Raw genomic sequence first — 13,337 nt, 5'->3', positions numbered from 1 at the left:
TACGCTATGAAGCGACATCAAAAAGAAACGGAATACCATTTCAAGAAAACATATATGTAGGTCCATTGACAAAATTAGTGAGTTTCAGAAGAAGATGTTGGATGAAACCTCAAGTCACAACCTTGAAATGGAAGTGATGATAAAGTAGAAAGATAAAAGTTCCAAAAACGTTTACATAACAAAAACTTCGTTGTTCTCGTTGTATTTCGTCGATTAATAATACAAATCATATTCTATGCATTTTTAATTAAGGATTAGGTCTAGGACGAAAACAAACAATTTTTTCCACTAAGAACTGACTTTGACAGTCAGTCATTCCAAAACTATGTCCAAAAATAAATTTATTATTTTCATGTTCGCAAAATTTGTTTCCAATTGACAAGGAACAAGTACAAAAGGATTATAGTTCCAAAATTTGATTTGGAATCGATTTAAAAAATATATAGACAAATTTTATTCTGCAATGCAACTGTTAGTTGAGGATCTTCACCTATAATTGTATTAAAATAAATGTTAAGACACAACAAAAATCCAATTAAATAAGAACCAAATTTGATTAAAATTGTTCAACAAAAATTAAAATAAATTTATTTGATTACTTTTGTTTTACAACGAAAAGAAAAAAAACTTAAAATATTATATTACAACTATTATAATATGTTTTTGTTTCTTTTTTTTAAATACAAAGTTTTCATTGGTGCTTTCCTTTTTTTGTTTTGTATGTTTTAAACCCAGTGTTTGATGTTTGGTTAAACTTTTTTCAAAGTTATCCCATCAAAATTATATCGTAATTCTTTACATTTATGTATTTACTTGGAAAAGTACTCAGAAAAGTTATAAGACATTTTATTTTTGTTGTATTCTTTACAGTTACATGCAAACATTATAAACACAATCTAATTTGTGATAAGACCGAAAAATGACTTTCCCCTTTTTGTGTTTTCTTTCTAATTTATTACTTTATTAGCTCGAGGATTGGTTAGTATGTATGCACGTACTTTAATCATTAGTATTTTTCTTTCGATATATAAATTCAGCTGTGGAGATCTTTTTGCGACGCAATCCAATTGTGAGATTGGCTTCTCATTCGAGTACCTACCTATTAAATTAAATTCTTAAACTAAAACTGAAGTCATTCATAATTTGACGACATAAAAATTAAATGATTTCCTTAGGTAGCACATTTAGTTGTAAGTTAAAATATATATTTAGACAACAATATTACACCATTATTGCGATTTTTGTTTGTGTTAATCATAATAATATTTGTTTCCCCCGCATCGTTTGTCCTTCTTTATCTTTACACATTTAATGCTATATTCTGCTTATTGTTATTTATTATTTTGTTTTTATATTTAATCTATAACTACATATTTTTTGACTACCTGTATATGTATATATATGTTTGTATGATTATATAGGATTTTATATACATAACTGTACTAAGGATTTTGTAAGTTTTCTTTTTATCTCTCTAGCATTTCGACGAAAAGTCTTTTCATAGTCACATTACCTTCGCGACAAACTGAACGCCAAAATCTTCGAATTATATTGTCGGCTTGTCTCAGGGACGGCAGTAGGAGGAGCAACTGCTGTTGATGTGATACTGCTGTCGTATGGCGGAGCAAATATACACAGTCGTTTAATGAATTCAATATGGATTCGCGAAAGTTTCGCAACGAGCTGGAATCGTCCAGCAGAACATCACAATTTGAGAGGATAAGCGCCTTCAACAGGTAGTATTCCTCTTTCCGAGGCGATAGTCTCTCCATTCGCTGTACGATCTGGACACAGTGATAGTACAGCTCGGTGGCCCCACACTCCTTGGCTGCTCGCTCGTCCATACACACGTCAGAGGCGAAATTCAACTTCCCATTGAATGGTATTGAACGATATGCCAATTGCAGTGTCAGTATTTCCGCCCATGATATCTGGAGCAGTTTCATTTGATCGTTTAGTGGCAGTTCCGTGAAACCGGGTATTTGCTTGGCCCAGCCAATAACACCAACCAGTTCCTTGTCGTACAGATCGCTCAAAACAGCCAACATGTCATGAGCATCGCCTCCGAATTTCGATGAGAAATTATTGCTGCTCTTGACTTCCTCCTGCTGACTCACGCACAGCGCTTCTGGTTCATAGGTATTGAGTACTTCTAGGATCTTGATATCTTCCAGCGATGATGTAGTCGACTGATAGAGCATTTGCATGGTCTGGTAGGAATTCGAAACGGGATTTCGTCGATACTTTTGCCGCCCTCCTCGAACTCGGTCCAGCCGAACGCCCTCTTTGAGCATCCCCATGAGAAGGCATTTTTGGAAACGGCATGCTTGACATGCTTTCCTGCGGCGCTTATTGATTTCGCACTCATTGTTCGCCGGACATGTGTACTCAATATTGCCCTGAATAGTGCGTTTGAAAAATGCTTTACATGCCTCACAACTAGCAACGCCATAGTGAAATCCCGATGCAACATCTCCACAAACCAAACATAGTCTACGGATTTCCTCACGTATTCCAGCTTTGTTTTCACCACCATTGCCACAAAGTAAATCACTCGACAATGAAGTTGTCGAACTGCACAGCTGACGCTCGGGTGATACAGATGGTGATGTCTGGAGTTGATTGCTAGCCGAACTGCTATATGAAATAGAATTTGAACAATTGAGAATTGATGTTGTGGGACTGCAACAATTTGTTGTTGTGTCGATTTCTTGTTTTATGTTGAAATTACCCCCCATTCCATCAGCCATTGTGATATAAAGCTATAAAACGAATAAAAACAAATCTTTATTTATGTACGTACATAGATACTTGGAAAGATAAGAAAAAGTAAATACATATAATATTAAAATAATACGTAACGATGTTTATATGCAAAGTTTCTATAGGCTTGTGTTAAAAAATAATTTCACCTTTCTCAAAAAATATCCCTGAGTTGTAGGTATAGGAATTTAACTCCTTGTATTTATTTATATTTAAAAAAAAAAAAAAAAAAACTGTCATTTTTTAAATACGAAAGTGCACCAAAAGGTTGATCTCCGAACTTTCAAATGGTATCCATTATATTACTAAAACATAAAATTCTAATTAGAAAAGATCAGTTTAGATCGATATGCTGCTAAATGTACGCACAACTTAAAGAGAAATATTAAAAAAAAAAATTGAGTACTTTTTTTTTAATAATCGAGTTCAAAGGGCCTGAGACTGAATGATTTTATATTAGTATTTTAAAGGTTAGGTTGAGAGTGCTTCCTTAATCCATTTTAAACGTTGAGGGCATTTCAAATATGAGACGTCGTCGTAAATGCGATTGAAAAAAATATTTTCCGAGGGTTGCTCTACTATTCTTAGCTAGGTTGGTAGGCATTAACTAAGGAAGTGAATTGTGCTCCTTTCTCCCTTTTCATCTTAACACTTTTTTAATAAATAATGTGATCTTATGTTCTTTCTGTTTCTATGTTCCCATTGAGTTTTAAATCGTTAAGAACACCAATCAAGAGGCATAGTTAATGCTTTATTAGCTAAAGTAGATATTAGTTTGGGGTCTAAATATTTTATGGGTCACAAGACTATATGTCAAAATTGTGTATTGCAAAATTCTGTATGGTCAAAATTCTGTTGGATTTTTGGTCAGGAAAACAAAATGACCAATGAGACACAACAAAAGAGACTGAGAATGAATTGATTCCGCCATTACACATAAAATTAGGCTTTAAAAAATAGTTTCTTAAAGCTCTTCGACAATATTCTGAAGTCTTTAAATATTTAATGACACGGCAGTGCTGGAATAGTTTCAAGTCCGTAGTTCAAACAACAACAGAGTTGGCAATAAGTATGCTCAATAATTTAAAACAATGAGCTGTTGAATGTCCCTTAGGCGTCAGTTAAAGCTATCATTGGTTTTTATCATTGAACAAAAATATTGGAATTTTTGTGAAAACAATTTTTACTGGCAAAATCTGTCATTGGAATTATCTGAAATTGGAACATAAATCAATGGAACGATTCGTTTCACTTTTGAACATAAAAGTATCAGCTGTTCAGGAAAATGAATTTCTCTAAAAATTTATTTTTCTGTTTTCCGGACGGAATTTCATTTTCCTAAACAGCTGATACTTTTATGATCAAAAGTGAAACGAATCGTTCCACTGATTTGGATTCCGATTTCACACAGGATAGGTTAAGTTGAAGTGGCTGTCCAAGATGGAAACGGACACACTTAGGCCAGTTTAATGGCCCATTGTGATACCACATGAATCTTGAGGCTTCCTCCTAAACTCAATGGAACCAGTTTGAGTCCCTTACGTGAGAGGCTGGTTATGTTAATATGATTAAGATCATTTAGATCGGTAAAGAAGAATTCTCGTAGGTAATTCTTGCGTTTTCGAGCAAGAGCAGGGCGTTTACAGAGAAGATGAATAACTGTTTCCTCATCTTCCTCGTCCTAGTCGCGTGGCGTGCTTTACTATTAGACAGTGTCCGGTTTTAACACCTATTATCGAGCTTATATGCGATCTGCTTAGAGATAGGAAGCACCTTGAACGTTTTAAATCCATTGTTGGCCAGATATTTTGTGTGACCTGACACGTGGTGATGTTGTTCCACCTGGGGTTTGCCTTCTTTATAGGGTCTTGCATTAACAACAGTTTACAAGTAGCGATTTGTATGTCAGTATATGCCAAACGTGGTAGGATGGGTTGCACTGTACCGTTCCTGGCGAGTTCATCTGCCTTGCAGTTACACGGAATGTCTCTATTGCCCGGCACCCAGTAAAGTTCCATCGCCATTAGAGATGATCGACAGTTATAGAGTTTGTAGAGACAGAGTCCAGTGATTTGATAGCAGCCTGACTATCTGAGAAAATACGGATATCAGATGTTGATATCACGTTTTGTTTTCTTTAAGCCAGGACAAGGCTTCCTTTATCGCCAAAAATTCCGCCTGGAACACACTACAATGATTGGGAAGGCGGAATGAGAGACTTAATTTCAGTCTTTCAGAGTACACACCTCCATCAACTTCTTTTTTTGTTTTTGAACCATCTGTATAAAAATGGATTGACTAATCTTCCAAGAATGTCCTATTCTCCCAAAAAGATCTGGGAGGTATAGAAATCTGGAAGTTTCTGTCGAATTGCAGTTGGTTTAGTGTGTGTGCTTTGGAATTGATTCTAATTACCATCCTAAGAATTACGGAGCGGCCCATGTTGTTGTAAGTCCACTGTGACGAAGCTTTGAGGTGAATAGCAGAGCTTGCAGTTATTTATTTGCTAAAAATGTGAAGAGGTGTTAGGTAGAGTAAGGTGTCCAGTGCCGCAGATGGGGTCGTGCGAAGCAATCCGCTTATACATAGGCTAGCTGAACGTTGGACTTTATTTAATTTATGCCGGTTTATTCCTTTCTCTAAAGCAGTCCACCATTCTGCCATACCGTACATTAAAATGGGTCTAATTCCGGATGTGCACAGCCAATGCGTGATTCTGGGTTGTAAGCCCCATTTATTACCAATAGCTTTTTTGCAAGAAAAGAGAGCTACAGTAGCTTTTTTGACTCTTTCCTGTACGTTGCGCTTACAATTTAGATTTTTATGCAAGACAAGACCGATGTATTTAGCCTCGTCTGAGAATTTTAATTGGAATCCTTTAATATAGGGAGGGTTGACAAATGGAATTTTGTATCTCCTCGAAAATAAGACTAAATCGGTTTTGTGTGGGTTAACTAACACTCAGTCCACACAGATCAGCCCAGAGTATTAGTCTGTCTAAGACATTTTGTAAGTGTTCTTTTAAGGAGTTAAGAATGTGGCCCGTTCTGACACTTCTATAGCAACGTCATCCGCATAGGCTATCACTCTGAAGCCCTCCGCATCCAGACTAGTTAGGATTTCATTCACCACTAAGTTCCAGGGAAGAGGGCATAGAGCACCACCTTGCGGTGTCTCTCTAATAACGAATCCTCTGCCAGAAGAGTTGCCCAGTTTTGAGTTAATTATTCGGTCTCATCTTTTTTTTTAGTTATCAACACAATAAAAGAAATATGGAATCTCTTAAGAGAAAGTCCATATATTAGCATAAGACACTATCTATTAAGTTTTAAGATATAAAAAAATTGTATTTCTATTGAATCATTAATATTAAAATTTGTATTTTAAAAAATAACATATCAAGATGCCAGACACAAAAATTATCTAGATCTGTCAGGTTAAAGGCTTAAACATTTGTTAATTTAAAAGGAGTCAATTTAATTTCACATAGTTGATGATGTTATGTGGTGCTAATTTGTTGACTGCAGCTGTATAGTGACACAAAATTAGTATGAAATGCAAATAGAAGTTTTTGGTTAATTCAGATCAAGGAGTGTTGCGTTTTTAACAAATAAGTCTGCCGTTTTTACCCGCAAATAATGTCATTATGTCCTGTGATCGATAGTAGAGTTACATAGTTTCTTTCAATGATTAAAGGCAAATCATAGCGGCAAACATCAGTTTTTATTTCGAGACCATTCACATTGAGTGACGTTACAAACGGCATGTACGTATCTCTGCTTGAAAATACAAACATATAGTCCGCAAGCTTTATTAAACCTTCCAGGGAAGAAAGGCGATAGCATGTATTTGAACTTAAAAAAAAAACTACATATTATCCAATATTGGGAAATATACTTCAAATTACAACTTATGAATCAAAGCTCAAATACCAACTCAATTTTAATAGAAATAACTTTAAAATAAAATCAGCTGCGCAGCTTAGCAACAAATGCAACAGGTGTAAAAATTCCAATTCCAGAGATTGTATAAGAGAACAATGATTAAGTTATTAAGTATTGCATGGCTTTTATAGTGTTTTAGAATTATCGACAAAAAAGACAAAAAAAAACTTATGTCTTCATTTCACGTAGAGAAACAAGCAACACATAATATATTTAAGTTGTTCTTATCAATTTTAATTTGATTGTCTTATATAAACAAAAGTAAACAAGAAAAGAGGTACATTATGTAGGTAAATGATTTTATTCTTCTCTATTTTTTGTTTCTCTAATAAATAACCCGAATTGCATCTAAAACACATAAAACTCTTATAATTCCTTGCTTTATCTTTATTGTTTTTCTTTTTATAACAAAATGTTTACTTACTTATTATTGCTTTAATTCTGTTTCACCCAATTAGACTAGACAGAGACGCTGGGATTATTTTCTTTAGCTTTTTTTTTGTATCGATCTTGTACGGATTTCCCGAACCCGAATTCTTCGTACGCTTAATAATTTCTTCAGTTAATTGATTATTTCCAAGCCTCATAAAAAAGGTATAAAGTTTATTTGCTTTGCAAATACAGAAATAAACAATTTGTTTTTCTTTTAATTTTGTTTTCTTTCGCTGGCTCTGGCTGTGCCTGTGGCTTTTGGCTGGAGAAAATTGTAAGTTTTCTTATCTTGCTTTTTTTGGTCTTTCTTCATTTTTCTTTCTTGAGATTGAGAATATGAAATGGGATTTGGTTTTGGTATCGGTGGCAATTCGATAATTTAAATTAGGGGTTTTCTTTTGGGATTGAGATTTGAAGGCATTTTTGAAAAGTAGTTTTTTAAAAATCGAAATAAAATTTGCAAAATTTCGAACGGAAAAAAATAAATATTACAATAAACTTTTTTATTGAAAGGGAAGAAAAAGGAAAATAATTCTTTTTTGCACTTTTTGAGATTAGAGAAATAGAACTGTCAAATGGGGAAATGCGAAAATGTCACTTTTTTTTAATTGATGTTTTTGTATTTACTTTAGGTTGGTCAAGCTGAGGTTCATGCATTGGATAAGAATATATTAAGGTATTCGTTACACTCACTGTGATTTAAAGCACTATTCACATGAGCGCGAGCAACGAACGACGAATGAATTACAAAATGTGAGTTTATATACGTTAGAACACATATTTCCACTCAAAATCTGAACAAAACGATTTGATTTATGATGCATACTTTTATTTTTCAATATCATATATTAATAAATTTAAGAAAACAAATTAATTCGTCGTGAAAAAAATTGTAGTTGATACGAACTGTCAAACTTTATTCGCGTTCCACATTATCCACACTCCCAACGAATAAAATAATCGCACGTACTTAACGTAAAAAATCGTTCTTGTTTTGGTTTCGGTGGTGAATGGTGTTCGGCTGTGGCTCCTTAAAAAATATGGATGAGATTGAAAAGATATAAATGGCGCAAATAATGTTGTTTCTAAAGCTAGTAAGTTTCGCAACCAAGTTGTTCTTTACCAAGCTCAACATGTAGTCAAATGTTTCCTTTGACATCCTAAAATATGTAAAGAACTTTTCTGGATATTTATCCTTCAATTTTCCGATTTGCATTAAATGCATACACATGAAATCTTTTTCTTGTTTTGTTTATTAACAAGAAAACCAATAACTTTTTTTTTAAAGCAAATACATTAGCTTCGACCGCGTTTTCTCAAACGATTGTTTTTTTTTTCAAAACAAAACACAATAATGATAAAAACCAAAAAAAAAAACAATTGTCAAAGTCAAACTTCATTCGCGACGAATTAAAAACTCTCATGTGAAATGTCAAAATCGACGAATTCGTTGGTCGTTCTTATGTGAATAGTGCTTAAGGCCTGTCAACGGTCGCATTCACAAAGCTAGTGGCTACGTAGTCAAGGGATTCTGATTGGCTAAATCTAACTGCAAAAGTAGTTGAAATTTCCCCTCCGACGTAGTGTAAAAAATTCGGCTACAAAGTTAGTGGAGGAAGATTTTGACGTTTCACAATCAGCTGTTTGGTACAGACACACGAATTCAAAATGTATTAAATCTTTCAGTATTTAAATACAAATATAAATCATTCAAATTGTGTCTTAAATTTGATTTTATTGAATTTAAAACACAAAAGATAAGTTAAAGTTATCAAATCAAATTTTTTTCTTATTTTATATATTTGCATTTGTCAACAATATAACAGCTTCAGATTAACTAGCTTTGTAGTGTAGTTTTGCATTCACAAAGCTAGTTGAATTTTGACTACGTAGCCGCTAGCTTTGTGAATGCGCCCAACCATTAAGCAGGCTTAGGTGTAGATGGATCCAAAGAAATTATGGCCACTTATTATTGACATACTGCTATTCGATTCATATTCCCATAGATAATCTCCCTTAAAATTGGCAAAATAAACAAAATAGAATAATCAATTTCAGAACTTTTCCCATATTTTCGATGGACGTCCAAAAGGGCTAGTAGCGATTAGAGAGAGAAGGCAACAATGCGAAGTTGGCTACTAGCAGTCCATGTCTGGAAGGTAATGGTTTTATAATGGTTCAATTATAAATACTTATACACATCTGGATATGATTTTCGGAAAAGGGGATGCTACATAATATATAGTGGTTGTGAGGAAAAGAGAGAAAAGACCAATATATGGAAGATATTCATTTCTGCATTATATGAAATTTGAGCAATGCAGAATCAAGATTACAGTGAATGTTTGTTTAATTTATAGCATCATGTTGCGAATTAGTAGACAATTGTAGAACAGGAAAAAAGAAAAAGTAGGAAAATGCAATGGTAAGTTCTGCAAGACGCAATTTGCAAAAAAAGCTAAACTGAAGTGTTGAAAACATACTTTAAATGTTTTACTTTTAAAATTATCGTTTACGGAATATACCTAATAGTAATCAGCCCTATCATGAATTCCATCGTAATCGGAAAATTTTACGAATCCCGAAAAATTGTATCATGAAATCCGTTCGTAGTGGAAAATCTCATACAATTTTGCATTACGAACGGATTTCATGATACAGTTTTTCGGGATTCGTAAAATTTTCCGATTACGATGGAATTCATGATAGGGCTGAATACTTGTTGTAAACTGAAATCAATTGGATGAGGGGGTTGTTTTTGCCATAGTTCGATCTGTTTGATATAGGACACAAAGGAACTTGTCTTCTAATACTTGAACGGCTATAAATAAAGTTTAATTGTTCCTAAATTGATGGTGATATTACTGACCCATTGAATAATTTTATAATAAAACAGCTGAATGTACTCTCTGTGTGTGGAGAGCGATGGAAGATTTATGAGCGTGAGCCTATGATTGTAATGTGGAAGTTCGAGGGTCGCAAAAATCATGTAAAAACCGTTTTATAAATCCAAGTGTCTTATTTGCTTTTTCAATAATATAGTCATAATGATTTGTAAAAGTTAATTTTGAGTCAAGAACAATATCTATGTCAGAGAAAGTAGAGACTTCAGTCAAATAAGAAGAGCCTAATTGATATTTGAAAGTCAACACATTTTGTTTGCGTGTAGAACACATTGATTTACATTTTGTCTATGTTTAGTAAAAGCTTATTTATAAAACACCATTGGCGAAAACTATTTAGATCATCTTGTAGGAGTAAACAGTCGTCAAGTGAGTCAATGCGTTTGAAAATTTTAATGTCAAAACAGATGAGTGTTTTATAATAGAAGGTACGTCGTTAACGTACAAAATAAACAGTGAAGTTACTAAGTGGCTACCTTGTAAGTTGTAGTACGCCAGAGTTGGTATAAAAATATGATGACTGTACATTCCAAAAAAACTACGCTATATGATCTATTATATAAGTACGACGAAACCCAACTAACAAATTTATCGTTAAAGCCTTGGGATTTAAGTTTGGAAGTTAACGTTTTATGGCACAATTTATCAAAGGCCCTACTGAACACTGTGAAGACACAATCAACTTGTTTCCGTTTTTCAAACGAATCTATACAAAAAGAACTGAAATGAAAGAGGTTAGTCACTGTTAACTTATTTTGAACAAAACCATGTTGACTGTCACAAATTATAGACTTCCAATTAAACGATATGACTTTACAAATAATGGACTCAAATAACTTAGGGATGACGGACAAAATTGAAAATTAAAGCGATTCTTTTAAAAAAATATGAAGAGGATAGGATAAATAGGATGCGCATTTTTTAAAAATATAGGAAGGTACACCATCTGGACCAGGGCTATAACAAACGACAAGTTCTGAAGCTTTGCGAACGATTTTATCTTCAGAGATCCAAAGAATAATTGAATTCAAATGAGGGAAATTTTGTGAGAGTGCCAATGGCTCAGGCGTTTGACAGGAGTTCACTACTTCGAAAGCATATTTGAAAAATTTGCAAACGTATTTGAAATTTTTTTCAGAGTCATGACTGAAAAACATGCAGTTTGGATACCCGTAAGTACTTCTCTTACTATTAACATAGCTCTAGAAGTTTTTTGGGTTGATTTTTATGTCAGTTTCAGCATTTAAAATATAGTCATTATAAAGAATATTTGAATAGTCATTACCATTATAGTCATTATCAGCTTTCGTTTTATTATATTTAATCCAGGCCTTGTTTCTTTTATTTTTTAAGTTTTTTAAGCAAGAGTCAAACCATGGAGGAGATTTAGAAACATTGCGTGGTTTTCGCAGTGGTGTGGTCTCATAAGAAAAGTTAACGAGAACAAAGAAGAATTTATAGCACATAGCATTAATGTCACATTTCTCAAACAAATGATTCCAGTTAACATTACATAACAGGTTAAGAAGTTCATTAAGTCTGCGTTTTTTAAAGTTAAATTCAAGACTTTCTTTGGAGCAATTAGGAACATTACATACATTTAAATTCTTCTTCGACAAGTAGGTTACTGGCTGAATTTACAGCAATATCAGCATTGACTGTGTCCGAGAAGAATATAAGGTCCAACATTTCGTTGAAGTTGTTGGTAATCAGATTAAATTGGCTAGCCCACATGAGGAAAGACTGTCAAGTGTCAAGAATTCATTGGCAGAAGACATGTTAATAGTCAATGCTGAAGATATGGAAGTACCACTTTTGTAGACTGTATTACGGTAATAACGAACCGAATTTCACTGTCAGAAAGGATGATCTATTCAATATAGAAGACGGAAGCCAATAATCCCATCTTTCGGAATTAAACGAAGTAAAGATTTCCTTTTATAAGCTGAAGTCTAACAAAGCCTTGAATGATGAGTTTTTTTTTTAAAGCAGCTCGAGATAACCAACTTATCTTTAACCAAGATAATTCAGTCTTCTTAACATCGCTTAAAAAATCTTCTCTGTCGTAATATGTAAAACTACATTTTCAACAACCTGATGGTCCTTATTGGCGTGGTTTTAGACCAGGAAAATGCACAGTCGATCAATTATTCACATTACGGCAGATACTGTGTAGAAAACAACCCAAGAACATCAAATAAACCCCCACCATCTCTTCATCGATTTCAAAGCCCCATGTGACAGCATATACAGGGCCATGTTTAGTTTTGGAAGCCTATGGAGAATTACATATTCTTGGCTACCTTTGGGTTCCTTTTTTGACATCGCAGTTGTTTTGGATCAGTTGTTCTTTTACATGTTAAACACCAAAAAAACGTGTCTAAGATTGAACGCAGCTAATGAGGCTTTTGTGAGTATTGATACCATAGAGGAAATATATTATAATAATAATATATTTCCTCTATGATTGATACAACGGCGTCAAAAATGGGTTTAGCTGTTAATGGGCGCATTCTACTACACTACAAAGCTAGTCAATCTGGAACTGTCATATTATTGACAAATGCAAATATATAAAATAAGAAACATTTTTGATTTGATAACTTTAATTTATCTTTTTTATTTTTAAATTCAATAAAATCAAATATAAGACACAATTTGATTGATTTGTATTTGTATTTAAATACTGAACTATTTATTTAATATTGAATTCTTGTGTCTTTACCGAGTACCTGATTCTGAAACGTCAAAATCATCCTCCACTAACTTTGTAGCCGAATTTTTTACACTACGTCGGAGGGGAAATTTCAACTACTTTTGTAGTTAGATATAGCCAATCAGAATCCCTTGACTAAGTAGCAACTAGCTTTGTGAATGCGACCAAGGAGGACAAAACAAAGTACGTACTGTCATCAAGTAATGACCTATAGCACCAGCTCAAAACGTCTCCATCGAAAGGCGTAACTTAAAGGTAGTTAAGCACTTTTTCCTGGGCTTTGCAAATAATGCAGAAAACAAGACAAGCAAAGATCCCGCTGTTTCTTTGAGTTAAGAAATCAATTGAGTAGTAAAGCTCTCTGTGAATATACAAGACCATAATTATCCCTGTCCTGTTATACGGCGCAGAAGCATGGACTATGACAAAAGCGAATGAAACAACTTGGGTCGTTTTGAGAGCAAAGTTTTGAATAGAAGGTGAGTGAAGGAAAAAATAGAACGAGGAGCTTAGTAGACTTAGTCAGAAGGATAAAAGTCCAATGCCTGAGATGGTTATATCACCAAATTCAAGTAAGCA

The 13,337-nt window shown here is 33.8% G+C and overlaps 1 protein-coding gene across 1 annotated transcript; it reads right to left on the bottom strand.

Moving 5' to 3' along the window:
• Positions 1-572: 572 nt before the first annotated feature.
• LOC129946573 (steroid hormone receptor ERR2) lies at positions 573-7,712 on the bottom strand. The gene is made up of 2 exons (XM_056056814.1): positions 7,132-7,712; positions 573-2,762 (listed from the first exon to the last, which is right to left on the bottom strand). Exon 2 carries the CDS (start codon positions 2,748-2,750, stop codon positions 1,467-1,469), a length of 1,284 nt encoding a protein of 427 aa, XP_055912789.1. The 5' UTR covers positions 2,751-2,762; positions 7,132-7,712; the 3' UTR covers positions 573-1,466.
• Between the last annotated feature and the right edge of the window lie 5,625 nt (positions 7,713-13,337).

The sequence above is a fragment of the Eupeodes corollae genome, chromosome 2 (assembly GCF_945859685.1).
Source record: "Eupeodes corollae chromosome 2, idEupCoro1.1, whole genome shotgun sequence".
In the NCBI taxonomy this organism is placed as follows: Eukaryota; Metazoa; Arthropoda; class Insecta; order Diptera; family Syrphidae; genus Eupeodes; species Eupeodes corollae.
Note: the sequence above shows the minus strand (reverse complement) of the source record. Positions and strands in the feature narration are given on the sequence as shown.